This window comes from Anarrhichthys ocellatus, unplaced genomic scaffold, assembly GCF_004355925.1.
Source record: "Anarrhichthys ocellatus isolate YVR2014 unplaced genomic scaffold, GSC_Weel_1.0 scaffold16, whole genome shotgun sequence".
NCBI classification, from domain to species: Eukaryota; Metazoa; Chordata; class Actinopteri; order Perciformes; family Anarhichadidae; genus Anarrhichthys; species Anarrhichthys ocellatus.
In genome coordinates, this window is record NW_022280046.1 from 6,877,345 (window position 1) to 6,893,151 (window position 15,807).

The 15,807-nt window shown below is 41.1% G+C and overlaps 1 protein-coding gene across 11 annotated transcripts in view; it reads right to left on the reverse strand.

Moving 5' to 3' along the window:
• Positions 1–3,486: 3,486 nt before the first annotated feature.
• vav2 (vav 2 guanine nucleotide exchange factor) overlaps positions 3,487–15,807 on the reverse strand; it is a 180,406-nt gene continuing 168,085 nt past the window's right edge. For 9 of the 11 annotated variants that reach the window (XM_031855842.1, XM_031855838.1, XM_031855840.1 and 6 more), the window contains 11 exons: positions 15,612–15,625; positions 15,438–15,456; positions 14,612–14,739; positions 12,666–12,737; positions 12,453–12,514; positions 12,052–12,168; positions 11,389–11,476; positions 11,163–11,286; positions 8,986–9,072; positions 8,452–8,606; positions 3,487–4,799 (listed from right to left, as the gene is read on the reverse strand). In XM_031855842.1, coding sequence (XP_031711702.1) covers positions 4,752–4,799; positions 8,452–8,606; positions 8,986–9,072; positions 11,163–11,286; positions 11,389–11,476; positions 12,052–12,168; positions 12,453–12,514; positions 12,666–12,737; positions 14,612–14,739; positions 15,438–15,456; positions 15,612–15,625 — 914 coding nt within the window. In that variant the 3' untranslated portion in view covers positions 3,487–4,751. The remainder of the gene's footprint in view (positions 4,800–8,451; positions 8,607–8,985; positions 9,073–11,162; positions 11,287–11,388; positions 11,477–12,051; positions 12,169–12,452; positions 12,515–12,665; positions 12,738–14,611; positions 14,740–15,437; positions 15,457–15,611; positions 15,626–15,807) is intronic. The other 2 variants (XM_031855834.1, XM_031855841.1) reach the window with 2 other exon arrangements.

The following is a 15,807-nucleotide window of genomic DNA, read 5'->3' on the forward strand; positions in this document are numbered from 1 at the left end:
GCAGAAAGCAGAATGCAGAAAGCAGAAAGTAGAATGCAGAAAGCAGAATGCAGAAAGCAAAATGTAGAATGCAGAAAGCAGAATGTAGAATGCGGAATGCGGAGCTTCTCCAGATCTGATGTTCCGCAGCTGACTTCTCCTTTTGCATATAAACAGTTGTAACAGTTTACATGCAGTTGAAAACAGTGCATTCAAAGTAGATGTTGAAATGGGAGCAGTGTCAGCGTGGGAGGACAGTGTTGTGTGCAAGAGACAGAGAGCCACTTCAAACCACAATCCTTCTCCATATCTGTGACATACAGGAGTTCAACTCTCTTCAAATAAAGATGGCGTCATGGTGAAAAGCTCATTGAGAGGGACAGGCAGTTATCATTTGCTCCACGACAACAATAGTTTCTCTCACATCTGTCAGTTTCTCGTGTTCAAGGTAAAAACTAAAACAACATGGCAGCTTGAAAGGGGGATTAAAAAGTTCAGAGATGAGTCATGCACAGTATCAAATCTGTTCATGTACTGAATCCTCTGCTTTTAAAAAAGAAAGGACTCCTACTCTGCATCAGTGGATTAGCAATTTGAATACTGTATATAAAAACAAAACTGATATAATAATAACGAGTATATTGTAAATATAATATCAACAGATTGTATCTTATCGTAAAGGGCATTTTACAAATTGTCTCTGGTTCTTTTTTATTACATTTTATTTTTTTACGTCCTTTACACAAAACAGATCACCTCTATTTAAACAAATGTCACTATCCACACCAACTCAGACCACAGTGATTGGGTGTGGTCTCAGGAACACCTGCGTAGGTGGAGTCTGCTGACATCTGGAAGACATATACATGGGCTCAAGGATGAACTGACTGTTGGGCAATGGTCACTGTGACCTTAGAAAACATGTTGTTGGCCATAACTCAAGATTTCTATGACTATTTCACACAAATGTCTAATGAGATAAAATTATAAAGAAATGACATACATACTGAAACATTTTCTTTAAACATTTATGACATATTAAACTATTGATTTCATGTGACATTTTAAAGACATATTTTATGACACTATAATGTCACTTATTCATGACATTTTGCTATGGCATAGTATTCTATGATATTAATTATAACATACAATTTGATTCAGTTTTATACTAAAAGGTGCTATACCAGATATATGTTATGAAATTTTATTATATATGATTTTTATGGTAAACTATACTATGACTTTTTCATGACATACCATAATATAAGCAATTTATTTTCAACAAACATAAGTAAAACAATGTAACGTGTTAGTATCAGTTATCAATAGTGAAGTGTATGTATAGATGTGTGGTAGTGTGTAAAAGGGAACAGAACTCAAACATAAACCAGAGCCACTGTGTCATGCCGGTGACACAAAGGACCTTCCCCCAGAGACCAGGGCAGTAGAATGAAGGAGTACTTAAGGCCGGAGCAGATCGTACAGCTGATGTGATTCAGCACCTGCGACAGACAATCACATGCACAACAGGGACACCTAGTGTATGGGAGCTGGAGGTTCGTCACACTATACTATGATTTTTATCACTTTTTTCGACCTGCTATACTACGACTTCTTTTCACTTCTTTCCACATAATATACTACGACTTTTTAAAAAACTTTTTTAGAGATACTATTCTGTAAACTTTTTGACTTACTATGGTATGTCTTTTCATCACTGTTTTCGGCATAGTATACGAAGACGTTTTTCACCTTATTCAGCATAGTATATTATGACTTTTTGTCACTTTTTTCGACATACTATTCTATGACTTTTATATACACTTCTACTAAACTTTTTCAACATAATACACAATTATTCTTTTACTTTATTGTTCATACTATTTCATGACCTTTTTGACATACTATATTGTGACTATTCTATGACCTTTTTTCAAAAACTATGCTTTGACTTTTTATACTTTTTAAAGACTAATTATACTATGACCTTTTTTGACACACTATGCTTTCACATTTAAGACAGATTATACTGTGATATTTTCAAGAATTGTTTGTATTGCCTTTTTTCAAATACTAGAAGACGACTTTTGGTTCTTTGACTTACGATACTATGATATTGTGTGCCTCTTTTTGGAGATCCATCCATACATCTATCCATTTTCTTCCGATTCTCCGGGGTCGGGCCGTGGGGGGCAGCTGACTCAGGAGGGTATCCAGACGTATTCTCATCCCAGCAACACTTTTTATACCTTTTTTTTCAGAGATACTATACAATGACTTTATATTAATTGTAAGACATATTATTCTATGACTTTTTTCTTAATTTTTCGACGTACTGTTTTATTACTTTCTTAAGACTTTTTTCAAATTATCATACTATGCCTTTTTTGAACATACTACATTTTGACCTTTGGAAGTTTTCTCTCACAACACATCATTCAACATGTTTTTGATTGTCATTGTAGAGAAAGGGTGTCAAACTCAAGGCCCGCCATCTCATGTGGTGCATCACGTGAATCCGCCAGCAAAAAATAATAAAAAGTTAAACTTGATAATAAAAATATCCCCATAGTCGAAATTATGGGATAGAAAGTCAAACTTATGAGATAGAAAGTCGAAGTTATGAGATAGAAAGTCATAATGATGAGATACTTAAACACACAGTCATAGAAGCAGCTCTTTGGCTGGTTACTGTACACTTGAAATGTATTGTGAGTACATTGAAGACTACTTTAAACGTGGCTTTAAAACACATGAAATACTTCACGTGGGATTGTGCAAACGCACCGTTGAAAGGATTTTAAGCTTTGAACAAAGTTAATGTAATAACTTGTTTGATATTTGTCTTTAATAGTTTAATCTTTGATAGAGTAATGTGGGTTCCTTAATCCTAAATTAAAAGGATTTAAGTTATAATAACAGAAATGTGCTTAAATATATTTTTACATTTATATAACTGCATGTACAATATTTTCACACTTGAATAAACAATAATCAAATGCAGAGAGAGTTATTTTACAATATGTTAGGAGAGGTTACATTTACACCGTCTTACATTTACAACCGGCCCTTTGAGGGCGACGGTGATGCTGATGTGGCCCAGAGTGAAGAGGAGTTTGACACCCCTGCTGTAGAGCATCTTAAACAAATATTTGTACCATGATAGATTGCAATTGGAAATACTCAACCATTCAAAAGTATGTAGATAATTAAGTGCTTGTTTTTCTCTGAGGATGTATTGACAGGAGTTGAAATATCAATTTTAAATAACCTTTTAAAGCTGACGGGCCTAATAACTAGTCTATTAATCTGTATTCATGGTATTAGGAAATGACTGGAAGTAAATGGAAACACTGAGCATTGCACCGCCAACAAAATAAAATCACAAAATGATGAAGTACTTCTCTTGTCGAGTCATGTTAATCAGCACATCAACTTTCCATCAAATTAAAAGTCTTCTGACACTGTTTTAATTTTCACCAGCCATATTACATACATGGAAAATGATTAACATGGGGGGGGGGGGATCCAGTCACCTGACAATCTGTAAAAAATAAGGCAAAGTACAAAAATCCTAACAATTTTAACAAACTCCATGCAGACATTAAAACATTGCTGAATTTGGATTCAAATGATAAACGGTCCAGTTCTTGCAACATAAAAACACCTTTGTTTTGTGCAAAAACAATAGAAATCATACAATAAACCCAAGATTTCAAAGTGTGAAGTGGTTGTCCAGTGGAATGTCGTGATGTTTCCCTTTTGCATCCAGCTGATTGCACCCATTGTCTCGTGATGCCAAGATTGACGTGAACAGTGCATGTGTTGTTGGCTATAAAAGCGCCCGACTGTCTCTGTGAGTCCATCCAATCATCGGTAAAAATAAGTTAAATGCTTCCCCCGTGTTGTTTTCTAGGTCTCGGGAGGCAAGCCGTCCCCGGTGTTCAGTATAAGTGCCTCTCCCCTTCTCGGTGAAGTCCTCTGGACGTGGACGAACTGTCTTTTTGGTGACGGCAGTGTTCTGTACTGGCTGATGTTGAGGTTCAGTATAAGCAACGACCATTCTTCAAAGGCACCATACTCTACATTGGTCTGAGTGTGTTGTTTGTGTGGGCCGCACATGGGCACATGCATACATGGAGAAGTAAAACCAGTCAACAAAGTCGCTTCCCTCCACTGGTGTCAGTCCACAAGGCATAACCATGACAACTAAGGCAAAATCTCGCAACATTAAAACAGAGCATCTGTCTTTTTTTTTTCCTTTATTTTAGTTTTTCTTATCTGATTTCTTGCTGCTGCTAAAATCAACTTCCCCACAATAATCATTAGTAATGATAATAATCTCTATTCAATAAATTATCTATACTGTACAATTATTTCACCTCGCATGGACCTGCAACAAAGGGGAGCCTTCTTCAAGCGATCCACGGTCAGTTTCTTCTGTGTCCTCGGTTCAATAAAGCCTCTGCAGAGCACACAGAGCCTAACAGCAAGCCATGTCTTCCCTCTACCTGTACAGCACTTAAACAGGACACCCTGCCACATAAAAAAATGTACAAACAGAAGCAAAGCTGATGCATAATTCAAGATAGAGAAACATGGCAGAAACACTCATTGAAAAAATGAGTACCCAGCAGAAACAACAAAAAATGTTCTTTTTTCTTTCCTTGTGTTATTTTCCTGGAGAGTTAGTGAGAAATCTCCGCTGAGAGCAGCAGATAGAAGATGGTTCCTGATTTAAAGGGAGCAGTTCAGCAGACATCCAAGCCTCACTGAACTCCTTCTTCATCCACGTACGTTGAGGGAAACCATCCAATCTGAAACATAAAGAAAGATTATAGTGTGTCAATTCAAACAAGATGTTAATAGAATCCTTTTATTCAGCTGCACGTGCAGGAAGATCAATGTCTGGTAGCAGTGAATCCATTGTATGTGCAGCATGAATACAATCTGATACCATGCCTAACAGTTAGACTAAGTCCACTCTGAACACTCTACTCTAGGCACCCAGAGGATGTGCATTATTTCCTGATAAGTGGACGGCTCAGATGTAACAGCCCTGTTCTAAAAAAATACGTGAAGAACACTACTCCTGCTGTTGCTAGGCAACACTGTACCCTACGTGTTGGTATTTATAGAGCATGAGAATTATATTTATGGAGAAGAATTCACTCCTCAAAGTCCACATGTTCTGATTCGGGTAAGCAAGGATTTAGGTGATACAACATCAACAAATCAAATCTGTAAAAAAGAAAAGTTGACCATTGCTGAATCACCAGATGCTCAAAACAAAAAAGGCAAAACTGAGACCTCCATTTATAGCTAGTGTGAAGTGTATCTGTAAACAGTATCTGAATAACCACATTGGACCATGGTGCTGACTTTAAAAAAGCATTCTTGCTGTCTTGATTGTGCCAGCATTGAGATCAGATCCTATTGAGGTTTGGTGTGAGAAGGTGTGCTGCTGTGTGGGCTCCTTGGTGTTTGTCTGGTGGTGAGTAAAGTGACCTTTCAAGTGGCTGGGTGGATTTTTCTGATGATGATGGCCAAATTACAAATTAGTTATTGTAACTCCAGATTCTATGAGTACATTCGTAGCCCTGCATTGAGCTGTAGCTCATCATCCCAGCACGCATGTGCAGTCATGAAGATTCTTTTCCCTGCACAGGCTTCCCTTATGTCCAAACTTTTGACGTATAACAGCCGTGCGAACGCCGGTGCAGGTTGAGCCAAAAGGGCTCACACATCTTAGAGGGCTACGCCTACACACTGAGGTACAATGCATAACTACGGTTCTATTCCGTATAGGCTTCGCCCTTTAAGAGCTGTCACTATCGGGTGTCAGCCCTTCATGGGGAAAAAAAATGGCGTCACTCTCCACACAGCACTGCTGCTGCAGAAGAGTGGGGAAGTCAGTTCTGTACCATTAAGAGTACCAGTAATCTGTGATGATCAGATTAGAGGCACGCCATTGAAAAGGGCACGGATGCAGATGTCTGCCTCTGAGGAGTGCCATGGGTAAAGGATACAGCTCTCGTGGAGTGCGCCCGGAGGCCCTGCGGAGACTCCATGCCAGCCGCCACGTCTGAAGGCGGCACACAGCCGTTGTGACGGAGCGTTAGTTTATATCAATATTACGTGGAGAAAAGACCAGATGACAAAACTATTTGAATGATATATTACATATCATATAAATGATCTCATTCTGAAAATGACACACACACAAGCAGACTGAGAGACAGAGATTAGCTGAATAGACATCAGCAGAGGAGCACAATCGCTTGTTGACTGGCGCAGAGAATTGCACTACTGGTGTGAACAGCCAGGCTACTATTGACACGGCGGCGCGCTTCGCAGCACTTCTGCGTCCAGTGTGAACCTCGGGTAAGTAGAACACGATTAGGATCCCTTTTCTGCGTAATAGCTCAGGCGCTGTTTCCGTACACTTGGGGAAACTCGGAGGGGAATGGTAGTCGATGGTGCCGGTATTGTACTCCAAGTTGTTCCCTGGAAGAAGAAACGCAGGACCTTTTCGGCGCATGGGGATGAAAGGAATGTGTAAATAGACATCGGTCAGGTCGATAGAAGTGAACTAATCGGCAGGACACACACATTCCTGATTGTCAGCATATTAACAGGCCCCTTCATAATGCATCTTTTGAACAGAGACCAAACAGAGGTTCAAAATCAGCCTAATTTTTCTCTGTTGTTGCGGGAATAGAACCCTCGATTTCTCTCCAGGAGGGACGTGGAAAATTGCTTCTTTCCCCAGAAGCCCGGTCAGCTCTGTGGTCAGGGCTGCTTTTTCTGCTGAAGATGACATTATTGTTCATGGCATAAACCTCGAGCCACCTGAACAAGCACACTGCTACGAGCGGTCAGTAAAGCAAGCGTAAACCTCGATCTGAGGTCCATGTGGGTTTACGCTTGCCTTAGAAAGTGACCTTCGGAAGCAGGGTGGATGCCAGTCTTTGTATCAGCGGAGGGACTGCATGAAACCCCCTCTTTGTGTGCCCCTGGACTCTGGTGAAGGGCTCATCTGGGAGGAGGTTGCAGGTTGAGATATCCAGTTCACCCTGGTATCCCGATGGTCTGCGCAGCTGGCGTTCCCCGCCACCTTTATCACGAAGCAGCGCTCGTGGCTACTGCTCCACCGAAGGCAAGCGAGCACAAAAGTGGCAAGTGGCCTGCGGGGTAAGCACTAGCTCAGCTTTCGCAGCTGGGATGAAGGTCCAAAGGGAGAAAGTAGCCGACCTGGCAGCCAGTACACAGACGGACATTTTTTCACTCACTGACTGCTTCATGCTGAAGAAAAAAATCCAGAGCGGCTGTTATATGTCACAAGTGTGGACATAAGAAAGGCCCAGGCAGGGCAAAGCGGCGTGAAAATAAATCTTCAGGACTGTGCCGGGATGAACTCAACAGCAACAGCTTACAGGGTGAAGGATCTACGATATAGATCAATGCGAGCCAGAGAATCCTCAGAAGTAGACTGGTTAACACATTCTGCATTTTAACAGATGGGGTCTAACTGACATGCACAACGTGTCTCTGATCTGAGCATATTGACCCAGATATGCAGTTTTTAAGTCAAATGTTTTTGTTCCAGAAATGAATCCTGTACAATCAATATAGATATGTGCACAGAGTAGGCACATCGATGGTCCTTGAGTAAAAACTATATTGTGACATGCTATAATATAATCAAAATGTGACGGCTACAGCACCTCAACACCAGACTGCACATCAAAATACAACCCAGATTATCTGTGCGACAACACAATAATTAACACTTACTCTGGATCCACAGCAACAGCAACAAAACAAGTAAAAAGAATAAAAAGATCAGAGATCACTGCAGGTGTTACTGCCAGCCTATGAAACTGGCATATTTCCCAGCAGCCATGCTTTAACTTTTCTATTACAACCACCTGTTTTTATAATACCAATGGTTTAATTTAGGGCTGAGCGATAAGGGGGAAATAAAATATCGCAACATGGTGGTTTCACAACACAATTACAAAGTGAGATTTTTGACTGAAAAACAAATCATCAGTAATGTGGACTGAGTGGAGCAACGGTAAATTATAAAACAGCTTGAAAAAAATCATCAGTTAACTGAAATGCAGCCTTAAAAAGCCTTTAAAACCAGGACAATACTAAACTTATGTCAATACAATATTAGGATATACAAATCTAATTCAATATCTAGTCTCATATCATGATATCAATATTGTATTGAATTTGCTTCCTTAGTTTAATTGTTACTTTCAGTCAGTCGGGTGCCCACAAACACTACATCAGTGTTGTGCATAACAAGGTCTCGCTTTGCCTTGTGCACATGCTGCCACAGGGATCTGGTAACACTCAGAATCGTTCTCTTTCTGTGAGGGATGTTCAGTCGGGGTCCATTGTTATCACGACACCGTTTACCATCGATCAATGAGCAGACTTTTGTGATTTACTCACTCGTCCGTTGGTCTCTCCTTTCCACCAGCCCTGGTCTCCGCCGATCTTGCTGTAGATTTTGACATTGTCTCCTTCACGCAGCGACAGCTCTCTCATGTCTCGTGCAGCAAAGTTATACCTGGCCACTGCTGTGCTGACCACCTGAGGAGTGAACACTGTGAAAGTGGAAGCAATGGGAGCTCAGTCACATTGTCAGAACCTCGACAGAGGTGAAAGGTCACACTTAGACATCCTTGTAATAATTAGTTGTGAAGAATGATCATTACGAAGATGGTGAGTTTAACAAGACACGCTGGAGTCACACAATGACAAATGAGCTCGATGGGAAAGGACAATCTGTTTCATCATGAGAGAGGAAATTGGTTTTCTTTTCGTGATTTAATGAGGTAGTGTCATCCCGGGAAGAACTGAAATGTTGTAGTTAATGAAGAGAGCGCCATAGAGAAGCAGTAATGAGATCGAGATTATGAAAATTACAGTCATCGAGGTGCACGTGGACAACGGGAGCAATAAAAAAAAGGAAAAAGCGAGTACCTGACCAAAAGGGAGCTGAACTTTGAGAAGAGAAGTTGAGGCCCTGCGGACTGAGGAAGGAGAAGTTGTAGGAGGCGCAGGTGGCTGCTGAGAGGAGAAGAGAAAGACGAGGAAATAAAGCTGGAAATGCAGAGCTGGAGCCAGAGAAGCAGAGTTCAAAAGGAGCAAATGTCAGTTGTCTGTCTCATAGAGATAGGGTTCTGTTCTCTCGATCTTGTCATGATGTCACAGCTTTAGTGGTGTGAGTAAAAACACCAATTTGTTAAAGAAAAAAGTGGATAGTAAACAGGATCATTGTGGTTTTCCGTGTTTGGCAGTAGTCACTTTAACGTTGCATGTAGACACAGTCAGACTGAATGCAACCCCAATAATCACTTCAGGGAAATACTGAGTCAAACTAAATTGCGCACAATTACAGAGAACATGACGAACGCCTGACTTTTTATACGTGAACCTTGAATTTAAATGGGTCACCATGTGCTCTTCGCAGCATATTTTGCCTGCTGTACATTTGCACAGCTCTGTAGAGCCTCCCAGACAAGGTCCGTCTGGACTCCATTAGCAAACTGTCAGTACATAATGGTGCAGACAGCATAGTGTGCAGCCACAGAAATACAGAAAGTGAACTTGGGAACTTAGGGAGAGAGCAAGAGCACATCATCACCAGCAAAGACTCAATTATCTCCATTTATATCCAAATGCAGCCAAAACAGGAGGGAAACAATGTGTCCGTAGAGGCCAGTTCTTCCTGCAGATCAAACAAAAGCAGACCAATGTAGGACCCAAGCTTGTGCACAGGGGCTGCCAATTTAGACAGCCAGTGCACAGGCCTCTGAGTTAGCTGACAAAGTTCGCTTTTTTTTTTTGTTCTTTCTCTCTTTATCTATTTCACACTGCTTGTCTCTTTTGCTGCCCTGTTCCCCTCTGGGCTTTCTCCATTCCTCTCTGTATGAGTTAAGGGAGTCACTGGCCTGGGAAGGAAGAGAGCACCAGTGAATACAAAGAGAGTGGGAGGTAGTCTGTCACATTCATCTTACCCCTCCTTGCTCTATCCACGGCTAAAATGGCACGGGATTACATTTGTAAGCAGCAGTTGCACATTATAACGTATTTTTAGAGTCTAATTAGTTCTATGATAACTATTGATAGAAGCAGGCAGATAAATAAGTTGAAATACAATGTGCTATTAGTCTCTGAGCCAAACATCCATCCATTTTCTTTACTGCCTATCCAGGTCAGGCTCACGATGGCAGCGGGCTAACAAAAGAAGCCCTTATGTCTTCCTCCCTAGCCATGTCCTCCAGCCCTTCATGGGGTAATCCGAGGTGTTCTGGGGCCAGATTGATTATGTGTTCTGGGTCTGCCGGGTGGTCTCCTCCCAGCAGGATGTGCCGTGAATGCTGCCACAGAGATGTGTCCTGGAGTCATCAAAATCTGATTTCCGAACCAACTCAACTGACGCCAAATAGGAGCAGTTCAGCTCAGAATTCCCTGCCAGACGTCTGAGCTCCTCCCCCTTTCTCTAGGGGTGAGCTCAACCACCCTTCAAATGATATTCATGTCGTCTCCTTCTTATCCGTGATCTAATTCTTTCGGGCCTTACCCAAAGCTCATGCACCCATAGGGGAGGGTTGATGTGATGCACAGTCCTGCCAATGGCGTGGACTGCCACACTATTCCACTGATCAACAGGTGGTGGGAACAATGCCAAGATGTGCAGCAATGCAACAGCAAAGACAGAGAAGAAGAAGTCCGCAAGCCAGTGAACATGGATGTAAACAATGCTGAATTTACATGACTTAACTTAGGCTTTGGAAATGTTGAATAAGGAGGGACGTGCACTCAACACATTCAGAAGTGTTCTCTTTTTTCATGAGACAAAATTGCATCAGCGAGGTAAAAAGGAAGCAGTGTAATCACACTCCATGATGATACCTGATGAAACGCTTGTCCATGGTTAACTTTACTCTGTCGAAACGCTTATTGACTGTGAGTCAGTGAGCGACTAGTAGATTGTGTTGCTTGCAGCACTGATATAGTGTTAGGGCAAGTATTTACTAGGGTCAGGCTATGTACTGCTACCGGCTGATATTTGACACCAGCCTCAAAATCATTCCACTCCTTGCGTCTGTGGCTCAGGCTAACTGCTGGAGAAGAGGAATATGTGGAAGGCTTACCTGGTGAGCGTGTGCTGGCCCGCGTTAGAGAGCGTTCTCTTGATTTGTAGGGGTATCGCAATGTGGTGTCTAACAGCTTGAAGCTTTCTTTCAGGGAATGGGCCTGATAGTACTCCACCAGCTCCTGGTATGACACACAGTACAGAAGGATTCAAATAAAGGATTGAGCTAATTTCATTGTTTTGTTTGGGGGTATTTTGTGTTTGTAGTTAAAGGTATGACTTACCAAAAGACTCTCAAACTTCTTGGCTTCAGTGATGTGAATCCAGCTGTCTTTTTCAATGACTTTGATGTGTTTTACTTCATCATTGAATCTGTAAAATAAAGAAAAATCAGAACTATACCTTTAATACTTTATCCAAACACATGTTGTCTGTCTCTGTTTCTCATTGTTGGCATTTTTTTCCCTCTTATGTGCCTTTGGTGTAATGTGTTCAGCTGCTGTCGACATGAAATATTTGTGTGGTATACCTGAAGGACTAACGGATCAAAATAAAGAAATGTTCACAAGCCGAGGCCGACTGTGGGAAATATTAAATGATTTGTCTGAAGGCTGGTCCCAACAGCCACTTTGCACCTGTCTTAAAGACTTAAAGACAAATGTGGAAAAAGCATGTCTCCCAGCACATCACTGTTCAGAATGACAGCTCCAGTAAGAGCTCAGACATTTATCATCACGATGCATTCTCTCGGAGGAAATACATACAAAAAACAGGATTTAAGAAAAAAAAAAAAAAAGCAATTACCGGGTGGTAATTAGCCGGAGCGAAAAGAGGCTCGGAAAATGCTGACTAGGGCATCCCTTGAGAATTTGTATTCCCCATGACATGTGGATTAAAAACCCTTCCCCGTGAGATTCTCCGTCTGCTGTAAGATGTGAAACACTCACTTGATGCTGATGGCGAACCTCTCCGCCTCAGCTGTCCTCTCTCTGATAAGGTAGGTCCCACTGCTGTGGGATTTTAAAAGGTTATCGGCCTGCTGGCGCTCCATGTTCCCTGCAAACCTAGAGAGGAGCAGAGAATAAATGCTGACACCTTCAAGTACAAAGTTACATAATCAAATGACACGGTGAAGGCTTTACAAATTGTTGACACCAAACAGCCATGTAGTAATTGATCTTTTTAATGCGTCATGTGTGTGGTGAGTTCATTTTTAATTGAACAAGCGTATGAAGTGAACAGTATAAGAGAATTAACATGAATAAATCGAAAGTAATTAAAGGATAGTGACCTGAGGACAATAGCAGATATAGTATAGTGTGCATGAGGATGAAGTTAAGGGTCTTACCAAGGATATCCATAGTAGTCTGATTCCCTTGAGGACTGCCGGCTGGATAATGACTGAAAGGGCTGTAACCAATAAAAGACACTGCACATTAAGTACTTTATGAATAGAATAAAGCATTTAAAGTGTACACTGAAGTGGAAAAGGCCCACAGAAATCCATCTGTACTGTATTGAGTCTCTTCAAATGCATACGTAGTGTACATGGATTACTTACCTTTGGGTCCAAACAGGGTTTCACACATGAACTGGGGAAGAAGCCGCTCTTTTGTGTTTGTATCAGCTTTCCCTGTAAGATAGCAGGCAAGGCATGTTTATTTGTCATGAACTTCAAATAGTGAGGCAATCAAAAGTCTTTTACATAATGCAAACAAATGCATTAGAAGATTGGAAAACAAAAATTAAAAAAGTCCTATAATCAGAAACAGTGCTGGCTTTAACCGACTACATCATGACACACTGATGCTAGGTGTTGCACCCACAGTAAGATGAACACATCTGTCCAGTTCGGCCGTCAATCGCACTCGGATTGCGGGGAAAAACAAGCGGGCTGAGATGCCCGGGGGGGGGCTTGCTTCTACGCAAACACGCAAACTCTAAAGCGGTTTGTTTGCAGTCAGAACGCAATCAACCCTACCATCCACAACAACTGGCTCGTGCATTGCTTGATATGAATCATATCTTAGGCCTAGAAGCATGCCTTTCTCACCATTTCTCAAACGGGATATTTTAATATTTTTGAAGAAGGAAAAGAGAGAGGAAGCATTTTAGAGCAAATCGTAATATTTCGGACCATGGACAGAACAGCTTGCCCCCCCATAGTACTTGTTCACAGCTTTTGGACCACTCTTGAATGTTGCCATATGAACAGAAACAAACCGAGGGACCAATGCAACCGCTGAATCAGAAGCAAATGCCCTCGAGAGGGTCACATCATTGTTAAAGATGCATAGAAGTCTTCATCTGCTTTAATAAATCAGAAGAATGATTGTCTCGTTAGTGCCTGCTATATCAGAGTGACAGTGTGCGACAGATGCGTAACAAATGAAACTGAACTCCCATGGGTAAGTCAGCTGGTGCCATGCAAGTACCGTTTGCTGTAAGTTATTTATTTGATTTGTTTTTTCAGGAGAATCTGAATTGTATTGCCCAAATATGCTGACACATAACAAGAAATTGTACTCCAGCTCTAAAGGAAGATAACCTGCAACCTCCCTGGTTCAACTTGGTTATTTGTTAATTCCCCATATTGTCTGTTTTAAGTCTGTCCTACCAAACAAATGTAAAATCCCATAAAACAACCATGTGTGCTTCAACTTTAAAGAAGGCAAAGGAGGTTTAGCTAATAATCTAATTCCTGCAAATCTATGTCTATGTAGGTTTTTATCACAATGTAAATGATGATATTAAGCTTAATGGAGAAAGTATAGTTCGGTCGTCTCCTCTTCACATTCACAGTCATAGTGTCATGTGTGTGAATGGGTGAACACAGGTTATCTGATCTCACATGGTGTTCCTGCTCGTGACCTGGACGGACTTTTAAAGAAAAGTTTGACATTTCGGGAAAAGAGCTTTGCTTTTTTGCCGGGATTGAGAAAAGGAAGATCGATACCCCTCTCATGTCTGTACACTCAATATAAGGCTCCAGCCAGCTCACTGTGGCATTAATGTTAAATAAGGGGGAAACAGCTAATAGCACCACATATAGCACCACTAAAGCTCAACAATTAACACGTTACATCTCATTTGTTTAATCTGTACAAACACGGAAGTGTAAAAAAACGATGAAGTTGTGGTTTTACAAGGGTTTACTTCTTGGCCTTAGCACTGACTTCATGGCAACTTCATAGTGATTACAAGACTCAGGGAAGTCCCTGCCCACTAGCCTAGAAAAAAACCTTTGTAAGGATTAAACAATGAGATGTAAAAAGCACAGTGTACTTTTTTTATACACATCCCACACGGTGCAAACGGCTAAGACTCCTTCACTGCTCAGCAAGTAATGATGTGATCAACTCTTAACATCTTTAAAGCTGAAGGTCAGCACTCATTGATTAATTTCAAAACCAATGGCATACGTTCTCAATGTGCTGGAGTACAGAGCCAGCTGTCTTCATATTCACATATTAAGTGTTGTCAAATGGAAGAGATTGACTGCTTTACCTCCCACCACATGGTGTCAGGATCTCCCTTCAGCAGCTCGATAAAATCCCCTGTTTGAAAAGAGAGCGCCGCCTTGCCTATAGGGGCCGGTGTGCCGTGGTAGTTCCTCACTGCCACCATCTTGGGACCTGGAAACACAATCCAATGTTTGCAGTGAGTCTCACTAGATGTAAGCTGATAGCAAGGGACAGAAGAGGAAGAGAGGTTTCATCTAACTTTGTCTGGACAGAGTGCTGCTCACTGTGGTTCCTTCTTAGGCTTCACATAGTGATTTAAGCTGATAAAGGCAGGACTGATTTGGCATCAAGATCTTTCCCACTGAGCGATGCAGTGTTCTAAGATATATAATATAACCACAACATCAAGGACGCAAATCTGGTCCAGGATTTTCATTGCATGGTGTCCCTTTATCTGTCCACTTTCAAGTACAAAAAAATGCTCCAAAAGAGTAAAAAACAATCTTACAAAGAGCAACTTTGTATTTGTAAACTGCCTCACCCTTTCCGGACCGACCACTGTGTACTGCTTTTTATTTCAAAATACTGTAGAACAATTATGATCTCTCTTATCTCAAAGGTCTTCATGTTTTTGAATTTCAATTAACCTGTTGTGCATGTAGTATCTCTATTTACATATGCACTCTGCGTGGTTGATAATGTAGCTGTGGTTCACGTGTAGTGGATCTGGCCACCAGATGGCAGTAGAGAACTGTGCAGTTCAATAACATCTGTCTCTATAACAAACTTGTAACATGACAGCTGACAGAATATCCAGCCTCAGATAGAAGTGTTTTCTATCATGTTTAGGTGACAGGAAGTGATCTTACCTGATGACATTCCAGGTTCCTTTAAAAGAGAAGCAGATACTTGATCAACAATACTATTACAAACCTGTATCGTACTTGTGTGATTTCATAATCAACGCAACATCAGGGAAAATGGCAATTAGAGGGAGATATTAATGCTGCTACAGTATGTTGAGTAATGGAAGATCTACTCACCAAGTCAAGAGGATCTGAAACAAGACAAAAGAAAGAGTGAGTGTCAGGGATAGCGTCTGAGCTAACTTTTGAGTATAACAATTCTCATGATATGTGTGAGGGCTGCGTGTTCCTCTTTTTAATATGCTTTGTTAAACATGAAGGCTGACAAGCCCAAAGATTAATTGGTCTAAATAATCAAGGCTACTTCAGCTGA